Source organism: Sphaeramia orbicularis, chromosome 14, assembly GCF_902148855.1.
Source record: "Sphaeramia orbicularis chromosome 14, fSphaOr1.1, whole genome shotgun sequence".
Lineage (NCBI taxonomy): Eukaryota > Metazoa > Chordata > Actinopteri > Kurtiformes > Apogonidae > Sphaeramia > Sphaeramia orbicularis.
Genome location: NC_043970.1, coordinates 51489029 through 51511668, shown reverse-complemented (window position 1 = coordinate 51511668; position 22640 = coordinate 51489029). Strand labels below are relative to the sequence as shown.

The following is a 22640-nucleotide window of genomic DNA, read 5'->3' as shown; positions in this document are numbered from 1 at the left end:
TTTTATTTTTTTATGACTCTCACTTACATTTTACAAAAAATAATTAAATAAATATTTATATGTATAGCATGCAGTTTTATTAATTTTACATATACATATATATTTAATTATTTTGTTATGATTTTATGTTCTCTGTACTCTGCATATTTAAAAAAATATATATATTTTTGCTTTTATTTGAAGTATTTTGTTTATTTCCTCAAAATGCACTATATATACATAAACTCTCCCCCAAATAAAGGTTGAAAGTACAATATTTAGTGACATCTAGTGGTGAACTGAACCATTGTGTCCTCACCTTGACCTTTGACCTAAGATGGCCACTAAAAACGTGGACGTTTAAATGTTTGTTTTGTACATTTTGGGTTTTTCAAAGCATTTTAACACCTAATGTCAAATGCTATAAAATGCAAAAAGAAAAACGAAGAAGCCGGTGGTGCAACTTGATGGACTTCTGTTGACATAAATAACAGTTTTTTATGTGATTAAAATGTAGTGATTCTTATCTTACTCTTTCTGTCCTATTTCTGTAAATACATTCACATAAACTTCTGTAAATCTGGATATTTAATTGTATTTGCACAGCAGTTGACTGATTATGTTCATTTTGTTGTTTTCTTAGCAGTTGATGTATTTTATTATAGTTTTTACAGACATTACACACTGTATTTAATTTAAGTTACCTTTAAGTCTCATAATCTTGTGAAACAACTGTAAACCCTGTTTTGAAAAGGTGCTGCATGTATTACATTTTATCAATATCACATGGATGATTGTCACACAAATACCACCATTCTAACTGTAACAGGAGCGTCATTATCCACATAGGACTAATAGAGAGGACTGTGGAACAGAAATTATATCTATTATATGTTTCTATTTAACTCTCAGAGTCTTAGATGACTTTATATGACTCATGTCATGAACTAATTCATTTAGTTTTTTAATTATCACCTGAGTTTGGTGTGTTTAAAGTCACAAAGCCCATTTTCATGTTTTTGTAGAACCTTTTGAGAGTTTGTTTTTTCTTATTTATAAAGTTGAACATAGATGTTGCACACCCACATGCTTTTTTTTAAAACTACATCTAACCTTTTGTAAGCAAGTTATAGCCATTTATTGACTTAAATGCAGAAATTACAATGAATTGATGCTAATGCTTAAACACATCCACTAGAGAACCTCTGTGGGCCCAGGTAAGACACATGTGGTACTCCTAAAATAGTCAGAAACTCCACCTTACCTCACTTTATAAAGCATATGGGTAGGATTAAACTGAAAAGCTAGCCACAAAAGATGGTCCCAGTGTCTGAGGGTCGATATTAAAGATACGACTCAATATATATTTACCTTTAACCTTATTTAACCAGGAAAAAAAGCTCATTGAGATTAAAAATCTCTTTTTCAAGAGTGCCTTGGCCAAGACAACAGCTAAATTATGCTAAATTATGATGCTAAATTGGTAATTTCTGTTAATATCACCCAACTGTTTATATCCAGGTGAGTGGAGAAGTTCATCTAAAATGAATCCAGTGGTGATAATGTATTAACCGTGAAAGGCCTCATTATTATAAACTTACACGAGTAATTATTTGATTGGTGTAAAGTATAACATCGTCAGTGTATTCTTAGTTCTGACCTGCTTCGTCGGTGGTGATAGTCAGCTCGTTGCTGGCTTCGCTCTTTCCAATCAGGTTCTTGGCGAACATGCGGATGTTGTAGGTGGAGGAGGGGTGCAGGTCGATGATGGTGGCCTGGTTGAGCTGAGGTGACACATCTTTGGTCTTCTGAGCGGTATCCCAGGAGGCTTTGAGGGGGGAGGGGGAGGTTTATTGGGGTTAGAAGAGTCAGGAGGAGGTTCAGATGTAGCTAAGTGCATTAGGACCGCGTTTATTGAATTATGTCTCTGGGACAATGTGAGTTCAGGGAGAAATCGTGTGGGTTCTCCATGTGATTTCGCTTAAATTCATTCACGGTCGGTATTATAAGCTTTATTTATTCTGTGTTATGTTTTCCTCTGTACCTGATTTGTTCTTGCTCTCAATATCGAAGCCTGTGATTGGACTGTTGCCATCGAAACCCATGGTCCAACGGAGTGCGATGGTTCTGTCCTTCACCTCCCTGATCTCCACCTCTGGGGGGTCTGGGGGCTCTAGATGGAAGGAAAAGAGTCGACACATGTTTTGTTATTAATTTAAATATAAACAGGGAAAATGGTCCAAGACGTTGTGTCTGAGGATGAAATGATCGTCTTCCACTGGAATCGGCTGCAGTTTTTACCTTGGACTGTGAGTTGTATGATTCCTCTGTCTTCACCAAAAGAGTTGATGGCGTGGCAGGAGAAGAAGCCGGAGTCCTCTCTCACTGTGGGCATGATCTGAAGAGGAAAAAAGGAAAAAACATGGGATTTTACATTTCAGTATCTTCTGTTTATCTATGATCTGTAACCTTATATTTCACCTTTATCCCCCTAATATACCCATTGCATCTATTTATATTTCATAGTGTATAACTTTTAAATCTTCTGACACTGGACTTATTTTTATCTCTTTTTCTATTCTGTTGTAATCTTGTTTCGTGATACACTTTGGTCCACATTTCTGTACAAGTAAATAAAGCTGAAATTATCAACTGTGTATAATCAGTGGATAGATTAATGGTGATGTCTTCCATTCATTCATTTTGAAGCCAGTAGTTTGCGATTTGGTCATAACTCTGCCTGCTTTTCGAACCAGACAGGACCATATTTGTACCAAAGGGGTGGAGCTACAGGAGCCTGAGCTAATGCTAAATGCTAGCTTATTGACTCAGTAAGCTTCATGAAACACAGCAAAACAAAGTCTTGTTAGTGGAACCTGTTAACCACAGCTATATTTGACCTGTCTGTCAGGAAAAAAAAAAAAATTCTAAGTAAACCAAAGACTCAGGTGAGCGAGCTGTCAGTAAGACCTGTCAATCAAAGCTTTTTACAGTATTCCAACAGAGTGGAAGTGCTGCTGGGTCTTCTTCTTGGTGATTATCCACAGGTGCTCTTTGGAAACTTGCGGTGTGTCTGGCTATTTAGAGTCAAAAAAAGCCGCATAAGCATACTAGATTTCCAAAAATATTCCAAGGCACACTGTAGGATTTGTGTAAAAACAAAATGCCTTTATTACTTCATGGCAATCTTTTAAAATACAGTCAACATGTTGCGACCCCTGGTCTTCATCAGGGCTTTTTTCACTAGTGAAAGCCATGAAGTAATAATGGCATTTTATTTTTACACAAATCCGAGTGTGCCTTGGAATATTTTTTGAAATCTAGCATGTTTATGTGGATTATTTTGACTCTAAATAGCCAAAGCTTTTTACAGTATTTGACCTGAGATCTGATTAATGGATCAAAAATTTGGACCAGATGGACCTGATTGCTTACTAGATAGTCCAAATAATAGGAATAAGAATGAAAAAAAAAAAGCATTTTTACAGAAACCTTCAGTGTAAGTATATAGGAGACAGGGATTTTTAGAGCAACATCTAGTGACGGTCAGTGGTATTACAACTTTAAGATACTTCCATATTTTCTAACTGCGTTTTTTTGGCCCTGGTTGAAGTTCTATTAAAAAAAGGATGTTTTGCTGCCATGGTTCCTCCTAATGGATTCATTCCCTCACAGTACCATCTGGTTTTTCACGTAAAACAGTAAAAAAAAAAAAAAAAAAAAAAAAAACATAAGAAAACCATCTTTTCTTTTAGGTTGCCATTAAATATGAGTTCTGTATTTTGGTCTTCCAGGTTGGGGACCATAAACGTTCCATCCAAGCCTCCTACCTGCAGGGTGGAGATGACTTCGTCGCCCACCTCCTTGACAGACACCACGTAGCGGCTGGTCTCAGGGTTGATGATGCGTTCCTCCTTCTCCCACCGAACCATGATGGGTTTCTCACCGTGTGCCGTGCAGCTCATCTTCTTCTCCTCGCCCTGCGTCGCTAACGTGGTGTTGGGATACGACGTGATCATGGCTGGAACTGGGAGAGGAAAATAAAATGAATAAAAGAGCACAAGCAAAGGAAGACGAGACAGATCTGTGTTTTTTAATCATGTGCCACTGACAGAACTATATTTCCCACTTTGTAGCTTCTAATTTCAATATACAGACAAAAGTATTGAGACAAATTGAATTCAGGTGTTTCTTTTCTAACAGGGGACAAATGTCATAATATAGTTTTATATTGTGATACATGTCATTGCATTGGTTAGTTTGGTTTAAATTGTTATATTTGGTTCCAAAATGCCTCAGAGATGGTTTTGACTTCATTTCTCTCAACACTGATTTTGTTTTTTGTTTTTTATTCATTTACATCTAACCATCCACTTTCTTCACATCTCACTTTTGAAGAAAAATCTCCCATTAAACCTTAAGGTAATATTAATGTTTATAAACTACATGGACAAAAGTATTGGGACACATCATGTCTACTGGTGTAAGATGTCCTGTTCATGATGATTTGAGATAAAAAAAATCAATATTTCCTTAGAGCTTAATGAGAGATGTGAAGAAAATAGATGGTTAGCTGTGGTAGAAAATTATTATTTACAGTCAGAGCACAAAAAATATTTTAGATATTTAGAGGTAGAACATTTAAAATCAGTCATGGATAAAAAATAAATAAATAAATAAAAATCAATCTTGAGAGACATGAAGTAAAATCTGAGGCATTTTGGAAGCAAAGATAATTTAAACCAAACTAACCAATGCACTGATATTTATCACAATATAAAACTATACTATGACATCTGTTATTATTGTTTTGTATCCCAGACCCCTGTTAGAAAAGAAACACCTGAATTCAAACGTGCCCACATACTTTTGTCCATTTGTGTATTTTTCATTTGTGACAATTATTTGAGTACTTTTATACAGCTTCAGTTTAATGTTGCGTCGCTAGAAACAAAGCGCCCTGATGTGTATCTTGTATGTTAAGGTCCAAAATAACTGTCCCAAATGAAAAATACACCATATGGACAAAAGTATGTGGACACGTTGAATTCAGTGTGTTATTTTAAATGTTCTGCCTCTAAATTTCTAAAATATTTTTCATGCTCTGACTGTAAATAATAATTTTCTACCACAAATAACCATCTACTTTATTCACATCTCACTTAGGAAGAAAAATCTCCCATTAAACTTGAAGGAAATATTGATGTTTACATCTCAAATCAGCATGAACAGGACATCTTACAGCTGTAGACATGATGCATCCCAATATTTTTGTCCATATAGTTTATAAACATTTAAAATTTATCACAATATAAAGCTTTATTATGATATTTGTTATTTTGTTTTGTATCCCAGAGCCCTGTTAGAAAAGAAACACCTGAATTCAAATGTGTCCACATACTTTTGTCCATATGGCGTATTTTTCATTTGTGACAATTATTTGAGTACTTTTATACAGCTTCAGTTTAATGTTGTGTCGCTAGAAACAAACTGCCCTGATGTGCATCTTGTATGTTAAGGTCCCAAATAATTGTCACAAATGAAAAATACACCTTATGGACAAAAATATGTGGACACGTTGAATTCAGTGTGTGATTTTAAATGTTCTGCCTCTAAATTTCTAAAATATTTTTCATGCTCTGACTGTAAATAATAATTTTCTACCACAACTAACCATCTACTTTATTCACATCTTGCTTAGGAAGAAAAATCTCCCATTAAACTTGAAGGAAATATTGATGTTTACATCTCAAATCAGCATGAACAGGACATCTTACAGCTGTAGACATGATGCGTCCTAATTTTTTGTCCATACAGTTTATAAACATTTATAATTTATCACAATATAAAGCTTTATTATGATATTTGTTATTATTGTTTTGTATCCCAGACCCCTGCTAGAAAAGAAACACCTGAATTCAAACGTGCCCACATACTTTTGTCCATTTGTGTATTTTTCATTTGTGACAATTATTTGAATACTTTTATACAGCTTCAGTTTAATGTTGCGTCGCTAGAAACAAACTGCCCTGATGTGTATCTTGTATGTTAAGGTCCCAAATGGCAAAGCGATGCTATAACAACACTCTGAAGACCCCACACTAAATGCACACTAACGACATACATGGCTCATTACACCCACAGCCGAGTGTATAACAACTCCCAGCTCCCACATGAACACTGTCTGCACACAATCTTGTGCGTGAACATGGTATACTGTATGTGTGAGCTCGCCTTTTCTGCCTCTCGCACAAACACACACACACAAACACACACACACACACACACACACACACACACAAAGCGTGACTTCACTGATGTGATGGGAAGTGTCAGGCAAGAGGTTGCAAACATTTAAGCCTCATCTCTTATTCACTCTGCAGCCATTTGGGGCTCGGCTACGAAAAAGAATGCTGATTTATTTTGCATGACAAGTATGAATATTTTGTGAGACACATTTGGAAAAGCGAAGGGGGGAAAAGAAAAAACAGCTCAGGGTTTATGTAAACGTTATCATTTTCGAGCACGGCGACTTTCGTTTTGCCGTGTAAGTGGCTCAGAGGTGGCACATGGCGATGCTGTTGACACTCGCGAGGTGACAAAAAGCGAGGAAAGAGAAACAATCGGTGGTAAATCTGTAGCGGGAGGACGATATCTAACCCTGCGTACGACCCAGATGAAGACATTTCAGTGTTGAAGATTCACAGGAGACGCATTAGAACCACAGTATATGAACAAAACAGTCATGTAGGAATAAAACAGAAAAACAGATTCTATTAGATCAAGGGTCAAACATGCGGCCCGCGGGCCAAAAGCGGCCCACCAGAGGGTCCACTTTAGACTTTAGCTCAGGTTCCACGTACAGACCTTTTTTTTTTTTTTTTATAATTTTTTATTTTTACCTCCGCCAAGTGTAACAGCAGAGGTTATGTTTTTATCAGGGTTTGTCTGTCTGTCTGTTAGCAAGAGAACTCAAAAAGTTATGGATGGATCTTCAGGAAATTTTCAAGAAATGTTGATACTGGCACAAGGAAGAAATGATTAAATTTTGGTGGTGACTGCACTAGGGGGGGGGGGGGGGTTGTTGATGAAATTGTAAGGAAATGTTGATACTGGCACAAGGAAGAAATGATTAAATTGTGGTGGTGATGGTGGTGGTGGTGGGGGGGGCTGATCTGCCTTGGCAGAGGTCTGCGCTCTGAGTGCTTTTCTAGTTTGTTTTTTTTTATAATTTTTTATTTTGGAATAGCAGTTATATTACAGAGCATAACGTGTAATACCAAGAGCACTTTTGGACCCACTGCCATGCACATGTTTCATAAGTTTCAGTAACTTTATGCATGTTGGGAGAGAGAACATGTGTACAAATTGACAAAATAAATAAAATCAGGGAGAATTAGATTAGGTTAAAAGCTATAATAAATGCAAAAACAATGAGAGTAAGGTAAAGTCAAAGTAACAGTTCAGGCTCCCACAAAATCTGGTTGTAAAGGCTGAATATACTTGACCCATTTGGTCGGAGAGTGCAGACCTCCGCCAAGACAGATTCCCCCCTACCACCACCACCACAATCACGGACCGCCACCAAAATTTAATCATTTCTTCCTTGTGCCAGTATCAACTTTGTTTACATTTACAAACTATCTTTTCACGAACAATCATGCACAACCTGACATTTCTTTAAAAAAAATCAGTGCAATTTTAAAAAATATTCTGCCTGTTATTAAATGTTTGTGTATTTGTAGATCCACTGTGATCTGTAAGTGGTAATGCACATGTGTACATGATAAACTGAGGCAGAATACTGTTAAAATTTCACTTATTTTTCTTAAGAAATGTCAGGTTGCTCATGTTATTCACATTTTTAAAGGATAGTTTGTAGAGTTAAACGTTTTCATAATGTAATTTAACTTTTTCACACTAAAACATAGAGAAAAGTTTGGAGTTGTTACTATTCTTGGGTTATTATGTTATATTTTACTGGTCTGACCCTTTTGAGATTATATTGAGCTGAATGTGGAACTGCACTAAAATGAGTTTGACAGCCCTGCATTAGATAAACAGACCTGACTAGATTAGACGCTGATGCAATAATGGATTAATTTTAGAAAAGTATACAACTTCCGTGGAATTTATACTCTTGTTTTCAGTAAATAAAGTGTGTTTTTTTCAAAATGTACAGTCCTGTGTAAAACTCCTGACCCAACATAATGTTTGTTGGTTTAGTAAAGTTCTAATGTCCACACTTGTGAATTTGTGCCTGTATTTAGATCGAATCTAGATATATGTGAAGTATGTACAGCAGGGAAAACCAAAATTAGAGGGAAAAAAACTGCTTCTTTAAACCAAAACGGTCACATTTGGTGTATGTTTTTATTTCTTTAACCCTTTTGTTTAGACAATATTAAATTTATGGCATTCATTTTCTGATGTTTTATACCAGGTTTTACTCAACCACAAACCATAACTTTATCTACTTGTAAAATTGTCTTTTAATCTAACTGACATCATATGACTAAATGATGGAACCATTAACACACACACACAATTCCCTCCTGAATAAGATCCCATTGGACACAACAGGAAGGGGCGGGGCTTTGGTTGCCTATAGCGTCCTGACAGTGTTGCTACATCCATTTTCCATATTTGTATATTATTTTATGCAGTCATCTAATCAAAAATAATCCTACATTTATTATAAATATGGAGCCTGGCAGTAGCAGTCGTGAATATGCAACAAACATACAATTTCATTTATTTTACAAGACGTCAGTGAAGACAGACAAACACACACTCGCAACACAATAGTCGCACAAACATGAGATGCATGTGTTTGTAATTTCTGCTCTGGCATCGACAGTTTCTACATCTATCCATCTGCATGTATATACTTGTGTGCACGAGCCCAGCTGAGCCCGCCCTGAGGCGCACTTTGTGGCCCTGTAATTGTTGTATTGATGTATTTCTTTAATATCCAGTGGAATTATGGAAACAGGACTACAGGGCAATGGGACCGGCTTTAAAGAGAGACAATGGAAGAATGAAAGAAAGAAAAAGAAGTAAGAGAAGAGGGAGTGTCCTGCCTCATTAGGGACCGATTTCCATTATTTCTAAACCACAACATGTTCATTAACAGTCAAAGTATCTCACATTACATCCTATAGTCATCATTATTAGTCGCTTTAAATCAGGGATGTCAACACTCAACATAATAACCTAAAAAAAATGACAATTCCAATTTTTCCCTTCGTTTTAGCGCAAACATATTTACATTTACAAACTATCCAAACCAAAAAAGATCTGAATAACCTGAAAAAACTGAAATTGCTTAAGAAAAATAAGTGCAATTTTAAAAATATTATGCCTCAACGTATCATTTATGCATGTGAATTACAGTTTGGATCGCAAAACATTTAGTAACAGACAGAATATTTTTAAAATCGCACTTAATTGTCTTTAATTTGTTCAGGTTATTCACATTTTTTGTTAAAGGACTGTTTCTTCATTGAAAGTTTGTTCATATTTTCCTCATTTTTGTCAACATTGCATCAATAAAATAAGACAGACTCTATCTTGAATGGATAGAGAGGTAAATATATTACTACAAATAAACTATATTCATCATTATTAGTCGCTTTAAATCAGGGATGTCAACACTCAACATAATAACCTATAAATAATGACAATTCCAATTTTTCCCTTTGTTTTAGTGCATAAATATTTACATTTACAAAGTATCCAAACCAAAAAAGATCTGAATAACCTGAAAAAACTGAAATTGCATAAGAAAAGTAAGTGCAATTTTAAAAATATTACACCTCTACTTAACATTTATACATACATCTGCCAAATGCATAAACATAAATGCATAAACATAAACATGTGCATTACAGTTTGGATCTACAAAGGCACAAAACATTTAGTAACAGACAGAATATTTTAAAATAGTGCTTAATTTTCTTTATGTGTTTGGGTTATACACATTTTTTTGTTAAAGGATTTAGAAAATTGCACTGCACCCCCCTGAACCGTCATCTGTTATTATTTGTACATACTGTATATGTTCTATTTTCTGTGCAGAGATGGAAATATAAAAGACAGTTAATGCAAACACACCTGTTTGTACTCTTTTATTCCCTCACCCAATGAGAATCGATAAGAGAATCGATAAGGAATCGGATCGATAAGCAATATCGATAATGGAATCGGGATTCCCATCCCTAATTATGATACTATTTTACTGGTCTGACCCAATTGAGATCTAATTGGTCTGTATGTGGAACCTGAATTAAAACGATTTTTTACACCACTGAATTGTTAATATCTTCAGTGTAATTTTTGCATTTCACAAATTCATCCAATGGGCCAGATTGAACCCTTTGGCAGGCCAGATTTGGGCCCCCAGGCCACATGTTTGACACCTGTGCGTTAGGGGGTTTTAAGGATACAAAGAATGACATCCTGCACGTTGGACTGAGTACCATTTCATCTGTTAGTACTATCTGATGCTGAACTGTCAACTTACTTATGCACTTTATGCTCTTTGCACTCATTCTGTTACATTTGCATATATTATATCTACTGTGCATGGTGCAAATATTGTCAATACTGTATATTCTGTAGTGCCGACATTGCTGTTATTGCACCTCTGGCTAGATGCTAAATTGTATTTTGTCGCCATGTACTTATACTCGTGTAATGACAGTAAACTGAATGTGAATGTGAATGGGAATGACTAGGCAGAGGATGCAGCGTATGTTTACTGCACAGCACAGTGTGTCTTTTATGTGGAGGTGAGGAGAGCCCTGTTCCTCCACAGCAACCCAGAGGGCAGTGATGATACGCTTAAGCCTGCAGGGGATTGTGGGGGATAGGCTGGCTGCTGATAGGCTACTCCCGTGAGACAAAAGCCCACCCTCCCTCCTTCTCCCAGGCTCCCTTTCACCTGGCCAGGTTACCATGCCAACCAGCATCGGACAGTCTCTCCTCTCCTCGCCTCCCTCTCCTCCTTCCTTCCTCTCCCTCTCCCTCGCTCCAGTCTCTACTCTTAGAAAAAGGGCCATTTCTAGTAGCCAGGAATAGAACATGGACCTGCCATTGATTTTCACTGGAGTATGATGATTACACAATCACGCCCTGAATGTCGCAATGCAGAGCCAAAAAAAAAAAAAAAGATACAAAGAGAAAAGGTTTCTAATGTGTCTAACTGGTGGCGCTAGTGAAGTGGAAAACAGAATGAGCAGATTTAGAGTCGCAATGATAATAATAGTGCATAAATATAGCAAAATGGCTATTTCGACGTAGGCCTATTCATAAAGGATCAGAGAAAGAATGATCCCAGAGGGTCAATGAGAAGTGTGAGGTGAAGAAAAGAACCCCATTTATTCCAGTCTGAATTATTTCAACTGTATTAACTCTATTTGAAAAAAAAAAAAAAAAAAAAAATCACAAAAACTGGCTACATTTATAACATTGAAGTGGAAACAATATGGTCTTTTAGATGCTTCAGACTGGAAAAATCATTTAATTTATTAGATTAATGGTGATGTGAGGCTGTTAACTGATGCCCTGGAGAAAAAGCAAGGTTTAGGTTCCTCTAGGGGACGCCATTTTCTCGACCCATCAGCTGTCTTTCGCTACTACTGCTGCAAAATGTACTCAAGTGGCAAAAAGATTGGAGTATTTCTCGATGTACTTATATTTCTAATATGTGGGATTTTTAGACGTGTTTCTTAATTCTTATTTATTTTACTGATTATTTTGATCTCTTTAGTTCATTTTGTTAATTATTATGTTCATTTTCCTTCATTTTGTGTAGATTTACTTTATTATTTTGCTTGGGTTTTCCTCATTTTTGGTACTTATTAAGTTCATATTTTCCTGATTTTTGTACATATTGCATCAATATCTAAAATGAATAGATAGATAGATAGATAGATAGATAGATAGATAGATAGATAGATAGATAGATAGATAGATAGATAGATAGATAGATAGATAGATAGATAGATAGATAGATAGATAGATAGATAGATAGATAGATAGATAGATAGATAGATAGATAGATAATGGAAAAAAAAAGTCAGATCGATTAAAAAAGTGAATAAAATATGGAAAAACGTGGACAAAAATGGACAAACATGCATCAAAATGAGTAAAGACAAAAAAATAAGCTGCAAAATAAGCGAAAAATGAACAAATGAGACAAAATCGATTTAAAAAATGAATAAAATAGGCAAAAAAAATGGACAAAAGCAAACAAATAAGCAATAGATAGATAGATGAAAATGTACACAATTGGCAAAAAGATTGGAGTATTTCTCGATGTACTTATATTTCTAATATGTGGGATCTTTAGATGTGTTTCTTAATTCTTATTTTACTGATTATTTTGATCTCTTTAGTTCATTTTGTTAATCATTATGTTCATTTTCCTTCATTTTGTGTAGATTTACTTTATTATTTTGCTTGGGTTTTTCTCATTTTTGGTGCTTATTTCGTTCATATTTTCCTGATTTTTGTAAATATTGCATCAATAAAATAAGACAGACTGTATCTACAATGAATAGATAGATAGATAGATAGATAGATAGATAGATAGATAGATAGATAGATAGATAGATAGATAGATAGATAGATAGATAGATAGATAGATAGATAGATAGATAGATAGATAGATAGATCACACTTTCTCACAGTGCATACATACATACATATAAAGTGGGTAAAATAAGTACTATTAAGTCTTTAGTATCATGCATGTTGGCAGTATCGGAGGTTTTAGTCCATATTTAACCCTGCGGTGTGTCGGGCCAGTGCAGGCCACAGGGCTCCGAGTGGATATGAGGGTCAGACAGGAGGAGATGAGCTGAGATGTGCATAGCTCCCTGCCCTGGAGCCATACTGTAAATGGGTGCTGGGGACGAGACAGGCTGGACGAGGGGGGAGGGGGAGGGGGAGGAGGAGGGGGAGGGCGTTGTGGCAACTGCACAAAGATGACTGGTTCACTGGCCGCCTGCAATGTACTGAAATAATTCCCTTAGCTGCACAATTTGGTTGGACATGGAGCATGATGCCAAATGTTTGCCTGTAGACTGGGGGGGGGGGGTATAAATAAGATGAAATATACAAAACACAGGAAAACAGAGCTTCTACAGACACTGGGTGACCACAGGACCATTTACTGTTTCTCTTTAGTGAAGCCTCATTATGTGCTCTGGCCTCATCACTGTGTCTGGCGACATTATGATGTCTAATAGGCTTGATTGATCCTAATTGGCCCTGATAAACACTGAGTGGCTGTTGACTGACTCTGATAGCATCCACTGTGGATTGGTAATGAATTGACTGAATTGCATCTGTTTTGGAGGTAGAGCTGCTTAAATGGAAATTGAATAAATCAATAGGCCTCCACCTGCACATCAGCGCCATAACGCAGCACCGGCGGATCACTGCTCCTATGAAGTTTTGCATGAAAAATAAACACCCAAACATACTCTCTATCGCATGCACAACTTAATCCGGGTGCAGCGAGCAGTTTCTGCCGGCTGTTAGTGCAGTGGCGGCGTTCATACAGGATGATGCATGGCGTATTATGATGAGACATTAGCCTATGCACAGATACTCATAACAATGAAAGTGCCAAGCTAGGACATCACAATAGCTGCAATTCATTTCCCAGGGAGTCCACCACAATAGCAGGGCAGAGTGGGATCTATCTAAACCGCTGCATTAGCCGCCGGGCCCATTATTCTTTTTGTAATGGCTGCATCGTGCCGCACTGTATCTGCACCTTTACATTATGTCTTTGCATTAAACTGCGCAGTCTTGTGCGTGTTTGTGTGTGTGGGCTTGTTGTTTATTCACCTGTGTTTCATGTACGACCACAATGCATCCTCACCACACATCTGCCGCTTTGTGCATCTCAGTTTTCTGATTAAATTTATTGACCCCCCCCCCCCCCCCTTCCATATGTTTACTGACATTCTGAGCCACAATTGGACAGCCAATAACACACAGCGAAGATCATACTATCTGTCACGTGAGTACTTCAGCATGCGTCAGCTTGTGTTCCTCCCTAATTGGCTCCTAAGCCTCTTAAGTAGCTGCCGCCGCCGCTCAAGTGGAGTCGACTGGACGGTGGAAACAACACGAAAAAGCACAGAGAGTACAGAACATCACAGTGTGACGCACATTATCAAACATCACAGGCTGAGGCGTGAGCGTGGACGCTGTCTGAAAAACACATCTATTCAGTATGTTCTAAAAATGACTGTTCCAAACTAAGGGTCGGAGCCTGAAATGGGTCGCAGAGCTGTTCACACTGGGTCACAATGCATCAAATATACTGTATGTCAATTAATTTTCAAACACACCTTAGAAGAGGAGTTTATAAATGTTGACTCCAACTAACTGCAGGGAGGTTCATGCAGTCACCTGCAGCGGCAGCGCGAGCCTCTGTTTCCCACAATGCATGTCGCGACAAAAAATTCCGAAGATGCCTGAGTTACCTCCGGGTTCTGGATGTAAACACATGTTTGTTTGTTTCTGGTGGATGGCACTTCGAAACTGTTCACCGTAATGCAAGAGATTCAGGTGAGTAATCACAGACAGACTTACAGATTCATGATACTTAGGCTATGACTGAGGTTTTACAGATCTGATGAAAAATTGCTCACGAAAGTCTCCCGCACCTTTAAGTAATGAGTAATGAAAACTTGAATGTATTAAACTTAAATGCTTAATGTGAATGGAATTGCTATTTTAAGTACAACACACTAAATGCCAAGTTAATCTAACTTAAAATTTGTTGCAATGTCAATTGCTTTGTATAATCATTAGACTAAATATCATCAGTTCATTGGACTCAATTCCAAGTTGATTTGAATTCAAATCTTTGCAATATAAATGGCTTTGTATAGTTATTCAACTAAATACATTGTAGTGTGGATGGAAGTTAGGCAAGAGGTTAGCTCAATGCACTTTGCCAGAACAGGAAATGCTTATAATTTGGCAAGACATAATGTTTAATAGTGAGTGGATCTTGCAAAATAAGTACTTGTGAATTCTATTTATACGATGATTTCAGATGAGACTCAAAGAAATTTAAGTTCCAAAAAAACTCCATTGAATGTGAATTCATCACATCCTGCAGATGCCAGACTTTTACAGAAACCTGGTAGATGATGATGGTTGTGTGTCTTTGTGCGTACATGTTTGTGGGTGTTGGTGTGGACTCAGACAGGAGGAGTCATGGTCCTATTGGGCTGAGGCTGGCAGACACTGAACACTCAGCGGGGAACACTCTGCTCCGGCTTGATAAGAGCCACAGGGGCGTAAGCCTCATCTCACAGCAGCTGATGAGAATGAGCACCAAGACCATCGAGGGCGGCTGCACATCCAACACAACACACACTCATCACACACTCATCCAACACATACGCACATGCGAAAACTCACTTTTACAGAATTCACACCGGCTGCATTCACGAGGAGCTCCGGCTTCTAAAACATGGCTTTAAAAGGGCCAAATTTAACTGTAATATTTATTGTCAAACCCTGCTTTTAGCATCTCCAAGACATGGTTAAATCATGTATTAGACTCATGGTTTATTAAGGGCCCTTTCAACCTGAAGAGGGCAGTATTCCTGTGGAAAAAAAGTCTAATTTTACTACAAAATAAAAAGTGGTGAACACTCACAGGAAGTAAATGCATGATTTTAAAGGATTCAGAGTAAGATCCACTATATGGACAAAAGTATGTGGACACGTTGAATTCAGGTGGATCTTTTCTAACAGGGGTCTGGGATACAAAACAATAATGACTAATGTCAGAATATAGTTTTATATTGTGATAAATATCATTGTACTGGCTAGTTTGGTTTAAACTGTTATCTTTGCTTCCAAAGTGCCTCAGAGATTGTTTTTACTGAATTTCTCCCAACAATGATTTTATTTTTTTATTCATGACCATTGTTGATTATTATTGTTCACGCTCTGACTGTAAATAATAATTTTCTGCCACAACTAACCATTTACTTCACAAAAATCTCTCATTAAACTTTAAGGAAATATTGATGTTATTATCTTAAATCAGCATGAACAGGACATCTTACAGCTGTAGACATGAGGTCTCCCAACATTTTTATAGATATAGTTTATAAACATCAATATTAGACGTAGAACATTTAAAATCATAGTCACGGATAAAAAACAAAACAAAACAAGGTCAATGTTGAGAGAAATTAAGGAAAAACCTTCTCTGAGGCATTTTGGAAGCAAAGATAATAACTTAAACCAAATTAATCAATGCAATGATATTTATCCCAATATAAAACTATATTACTCACCTTTGTCATTATTGTTTTGTATCTCAGACCCCTGTTAGAAAAGACACACCTGAATTCAATGTGTCCATATAGTGTATCTATAATAATCTGAATGGGAATGTCAGACCACAGCAGCTCAAGGGCATGTACTGTACATAGTTATTATAGATGGTACATTAAAATGTCCTGGACAAACACAGAGAGGAGGAACCATGCGATGCTGGAGTGGAGAAAATATACAGTATAAGAAGGAAAGAGTACAGAAAACCGAGGGGAGGGCAGACGTACAGTGCAGAGCCGACATGGATAACCCCCTTTCCCCCTTTCCCCCTTTCCCCCCATTCCTCAGCCCTCTTTTCCACATGGCAGCTCCTGCCTGCATGCAGAATTCAGGGCCTAATGGAGGGGAGCTAAGTCCTTGGCTACACAGCGAATAAATGATGTACTTTCTCCTAGAGATGTGGTGGCAGTGGCTGTGTGTGTTGCTTTCGTGGGATTCGTTCAGGCAGAAAGCGCAGAGCGAGCACCATGACGGCATTTTGCTGGTGGCCTCACTGTCACAGACAAAGCAGACCCCACTTCAACTTATTTAACCTTTGTGGATTTGTGTTGACGCTAACTTTTAATGTTAGTGGTGGCTTCAAGCATGACCAAGGAGGGGATGTAACGGGGATGGGACTTACAGAAGTTACAGGTTTGGATTTTACTGATTAAATATGACAAAGTTGTGAATAAAAGCGGCCACATTCGGGTTTTCTCTACTATTATAAGGTTTAGGTGCAGTACCAAATTTCTGTACAATCAGTATTATGTGTTTAAACCTGGATGCTTTTCTGATTTTGTACACATTTGACAATAAAAAAGAGCCATACATAAGATTTCCTTGTCGGAAGATCTCCAGACCCCAAAACGAAGGACCTAAATCGTCCTCATACACTGAAATCGTCGAACCCAGACTCAGGAGAAACCGTAAACCCACCCTGTATCACCTCCTCAGTTTAACACGGTGTTGTGTGCTGTTTCCTGTGAGACTTACTTTTCACATTGAGATACATGGATTTGCTGACATCAGCCCCCACGTCGTTGCTGACTCTGCACAGGTAGAAGCCGCTGTCTTCCTCCAGCACATGTTTGATGAGCAGCGAGCCGTTGACCAGCACCTCGATCCGAAAGCCTGAGTTGAGAGCGATGGGTTTGAACTGAGGGACGCCGGCACCTGAGGACGAAGACCGAGAGGGTCAGAAAAAAACAGACTGGTGGACAGTGAACTTCCACCTCAGAGAGTAAAAACCTGCAGTCATAGCTCTAAGGTTCTCAATACTGTTATAATCAGTTCATACTGAAGATTTAATGTTTGTGTCTGAAGTACTGTCATAAGAAAGCAGACGCTGATGCATCAGATGTTAATACAGATTGTGAAATGTGTTACTGTCTCCAACCAGAACATGTCCGTTATGTAATCTTCCACCTATTTGCTTCCTCCAGAGGAATAAGAGGCTGTTCTTCGAACTGCTTCTGTTTCTCGTCTCCAGTGCTTGTTTGGACTCGAGGTGGGTGTTTTTATGCATTCAGCCTTAAGGCTGTGGACATTATGTTTGTTGTACTGGCATTCTCAAACAGATCATCTGCTGCAGAGAATAAGCTCGCCTTAGGACAAAGGTTTTTTTCTAATTCAGCATGTTTGTCAAAGCAAAGAAAAAGCAACTTAAAGTCCGTGAAAATCTGTAGAAGATCCAGTGGTTGAACAGACCCGAGGAGGGACAACTGTGTTTTACTGTGAACGTGGTGTGTTCATGTGTCATATACAGTATGCATATGTGAATGTATTCTTGTATAATCCTGCGTTTGTACCTTTGGAGTACTCCCACTGGATGGTAGGAACAGGGTAGCCTTCAGCAGAGCAGTTGAGTATGACTGCCTTCCCGTAGATGCCGTCCTGGTCCTTTGGTTGCACCACGAATTTGGGGGGAACTAGAAAAGTGTAAATAAGAATTCAGTGAGTTTCACTGACACAAAAAAAATTCTACCGATCACACTTGGAACAATTGAGAAACTGACTTTTTTTAATGATATGCATTTTTTTAAATTTTCTTTTTCCAAACGTATCACATCATCACACATCTACACAACAAAAACCTGAACCTTGGTCCATTCTGGTTCAAAACAGCCCTACGACCCTGTTCTGTTCAGGGAAAGGACCCTCACCTCGGACGATGAGCTGACTCTGATGCTCCACGGCCGCAGCCTGGTTACGGGCGATGCAGGTGTAGTTTCCGTTGTGCATCAGTGTGAGGTTGGAGATCCGCAGGGAGCTGGTGAAGTCGATGTTGTCGATGGTGACGCCGAGGCTGGCGGGGATGGGCCGACCGTCCTTCTGCCAGGTGATGAAGACGGGCTGGTCTCCGGACATGACCACGCAGGGGATGAAGACCCGCTGGCCGATGGAGAACCGGGGGAACTCGAACGGGTGGATGGTGGGTGGGACTAAGGAGGACAGAAGAGCTCAATGAGAACAACGTCCAGAAAGTTTAACTCATAAAGACCCAGTGATACGTTTACATTTTTCTCTATATTTAACCTTTCTTAAATGATTTATCCCCACTTACTGTAATATTATCTTCTGTATTTTGTGGGGTTTTTAGTGAAAATGAGGAATTTCCCTGTATTCAATTCACTGATCATGTTTTTGTACAGATTTTTAAATTAGAATTTTTTGTTTACAGTATTGTACAGGAAGTTTTTTTTAGAGTATATACTAACCTAAATGTCAACCTGGTTACTAAGCCGTCAGTTTTGTTCTGTCTGTTTCTTGTCTTCTTGTGCTGTTTGCAGAGATGCTGAACACTTGAATTTCCCTTGGGATTAATAAAGTATCTATCTATCTATCCATCTATCTATGTAGATGTTCATACAAACTCAGATTAAAGTTGAGGGTTATTATATCACAGACAGAGAAAACTGAAGAAAAAGTGACTTTCTTAGTAAAACATATCAATAACTGAACATAAAAACAAATGTCTCCATCCACTGTCATTTATAGAACTAAATGGGTTTATTATTCTTTCTTCAATTTCATTCAGTTTGTAACTTATTTTGTTCCTGTTGCTTATTATTTTTGTCATTTTTTGTTCATTTTGTTGATTACTTTATTCATTTTTACCCAGTTTCAGTAATTGTTTTAGTTTATTTTTTCATGTTACTTTAAATGTGCTCATTTTATTTATTATTTAATATATAGAGAGACATTTTCAGCAAAGATATAAATAACTGAATGTAAAAAGCAGTGTGTCCATCCACTGTCATTGATCCAACTCCATGGGTTTTACTGGTGAATCAATGTTGTAGAAGATGGACGTCCAAATGGGTCATATTTAATGACCATGAAAAGATGACAAACTGCATTTATACAGATTATTTACATGTATTGATAGGATTAATGGATCAAAAGGTATTAAACATTTTAGATCAGTCGATACTTTTGGTTGATGGTAGATATTTGGTCTTTATGGGTTAAAAATCTGATCATTTTAATCAGCATTTTCCACTCATTCTCCTAATTTAGGTTTATTTACATTTTAAAAAAGTCTGCATTCATGTGTTTCTGTAGCTGCCTCATTAGACGCTTCTAGAGATGCTTAGCAGTTCCAGTTCTCCTCCTCTAATATTAACACTTTAATGCTTTGATTTGTCAGGAATGAGAAGAAAAAAATGTATTACATCTCCTCATTTCTCCTCAAAGTGGCTGAATTCTCCCTCAAACAACAGGCGTATAACATCCTCTCTCAGCCTCTTTTGCTCTCTGGGGACACTGTAGCCATCGTGAGAACCAGATGCTTTGGAAAATTAATGATTTAAAATAACATTGGAATAAGCGGCACTTCAGCGCTTATTTAATTCACAACAAAATAGGCATAATAGGCTCCTGGGGATTCCCTCTCGGCAGTGGTGGAATGCTAAGCAGCCGAGAGGCAAATTAGCCGAGGCGGAATGGCGGCATAGCTTTGTCTACGCTGTGTGATTTCCCTCTCGCACACTCGTTAGCACGCCAAGACCCGCCAGAGGGAGGTGGTGGTGGTGGTGGGGGGTGGGGGGTTCGCCCATCCGACATTTCAAATTATGCAGCGTCATTGAAGAAAGAGAGCCATCTGAGGTTATCATCATCTGGCTCAGCTCAGCAGCCGCCGCATATTCAGATGAGGCCCCGATAAGCCGGCCGGGATGATGGAGATGCTGCTCCGCTATCAGTGATGTGAGTTTTTTTACAGGCCGTGATATACAAATATCCCCCCGCATATCTGTGTTTTCTTCACTACAGAAAGGTAGATGCTGATATGATACTTGAATGTATCACTAGGATGTGACGTACGGCGTGTAAAAAAACGTGATGGAACGCCACATTCCAGGGTCAGCATCCTCTGAGATTAATGAGGAGGCAAATATGGACACACTGGAGATACTACAGGAGATAATGGACGTGGTCGGAGGTGCTGTTCAAACAGGTTATAGCGGTAAAGGGTCATGAGAAGCTGTCACAAAAATAGAAGGTAAGTAAGTAGCTCACAGTCAGTTTAGAGTAGTGTTTTTCAACCTTGGGGTCGGGACCCAATGTGGGGTCACCTGGAATTCAAATGGGGTCGCCTGAAATTTCTAGTAATTGATAAAAAAAAACACACACAAAAAAAAACTTACTAATAAAAAAATATATGTTGAACTAGGGCTGAACAATATGGACAAAATTTCATATCTTGATATTGGTGCCAGATATCTCGATACGATACAATATGACTACGGGTTCGGTGAAAACCAAGCATTTTTCAGAAAAATACTAACATCATAATACAAAAGAATGTGGAAAGTGCAGTTTTATTTATAAGAACTCACTGCTAGTCATCAACATTAGCATCAAGTACAAATAAATTAAATCTGTTGTGACTTCCAGAGCTGTACATGCAGGGCGAGCACGGGGGAAATCTATATCGTTTATATCGCTGCTTTTTCGGTATTAATATTTTGAATGTTCATATCTCGATATCGATAACAATATATCTTTCAGCCCTATGTTGAACTGAGAGAGACAATCCCAGTCCATAAAAGACAAACTGCAGCACTGTGGTTCTGTTTATGTGTCAAATGTTCATTGTGGTCGGTTTGAGATGCTGCAGCTCTTTCATAATTCATAGTTTGAGTTCTTGTTTGTTCAGTATTAATTGTCAGCCTTGTAAATCACAGCTGGACTGACTGTACATATCCTGACCGAGGAAAATCCAATTCTCACTTTGTGCAGTAATCTACACCTGGATTTACTGCCTCCGTCCATAATAATATACATTAGACTAAATGTCGTCTAAAATTAATGTTTGTTTGCAACATAGTATAGCAAACTACTACATGACCAAAAACAAATCAATTTTAGCCAAAAAAAAAGTCCCTGTTTTGAATGTCTGGGGTCGGCAGAAATTTGTGATGTTAAAATGGGGTCAGGAGCCAAAAAACGTTGGGAACCACCGGTATAGAGTCACTTAGGCTACATTCAGACAGCAAGCAAATGTGACCCGAATCTGACTTTTTTGCCCATATGTGACCTGTATCCGATCTGTTAAAGACAGTTTAAACAACACAAATCTGATTTTTTTTCAAATCCAACCCAGGCCACTTTCATATGTGGTTCTAAATCCGATACGTATCTGATATTTTGCAACGCGACTTCAGTTTGAACAGCCAGCTCGCATTTATCACACCTTTATGCCATTGAAATGCAACAAATGTCATAATTTTGCATCCCAGGAGGAGAAGTGGTGGGAAAAACATATTTACTACACAGTGCGAGGCTGCATGGACACATACTACGTCAGGACCTCTTTTGCACATGTGGGTCACTTCAGGGTCACATTCAGTTCAGACTCAAAACTGATAGAAGTCGCATTTAATGTGTAATATGAACGAGTACACAAAAAAAATCGGATTTCACCAAAAAATCCATATTGTGCATTAAGACCTGCTGTCTGAACAGAGCCTTATTTTCAAGTGTAATTTTCTGTTATATCTTATAAACACAATATGGACAAATGTATTGGGACACAAATATCAGAATATTGTGATAAATATCATTACATTGGTTAATTTTGTTTAAATTATCTTTTATCTTTGCTTCCAAAATGCCTCAGACATGGTTTTTACTTAATTTCTCTCAACATTGATTTTTTTTAAAAATTCATGACTATGATTTTAAATGTTCTACCTCTAAATTTCTAAAATAATTTTCGTGCTACCACAGTAAATGGTTTCCCCAACTAACCATCTACTTTTTTCTCATTTCACTTCTCCCACATAATC

At 37.8% G+C, this 22640-nt stretch overlaps 1 protein-coding gene across 2 annotated transcripts in view; it reads right to left on the bottom strand.

Annotated features, from left to right (window-relative positions):
* Positions 1-22640, bottom strand: part of dscama (Down syndrome cell adhesion molecule a) — a 176558-nt gene that overhangs the window by 34872 nt on the left and 119046 nt on the right. For both annotated transcript variants that reach the window (XM_030153377.1, XM_030153378.1), the window contains exons 9-15: positions 18513-18791; positions 18159-18278; positions 17344-17523; positions 3810-4006; positions 2281-2377; positions 2024-2152; positions 1640-1807 (exon numbers count right to left, since the gene is read on the bottom strand). In XM_030153377.1, coding sequence (XP_030009237.1) covers positions 1640-1807; positions 2024-2152; positions 2281-2377; positions 3810-4006; positions 17344-17523; positions 18159-18278; positions 18513-18791 — 1170 coding nt within the window. The remainder of the gene's footprint in view (positions 1-1639; positions 1808-2023; positions 2153-2280; positions 2378-3809; positions 4007-17343; positions 17524-18158; positions 18279-18512; positions 18792-22640) is intronic.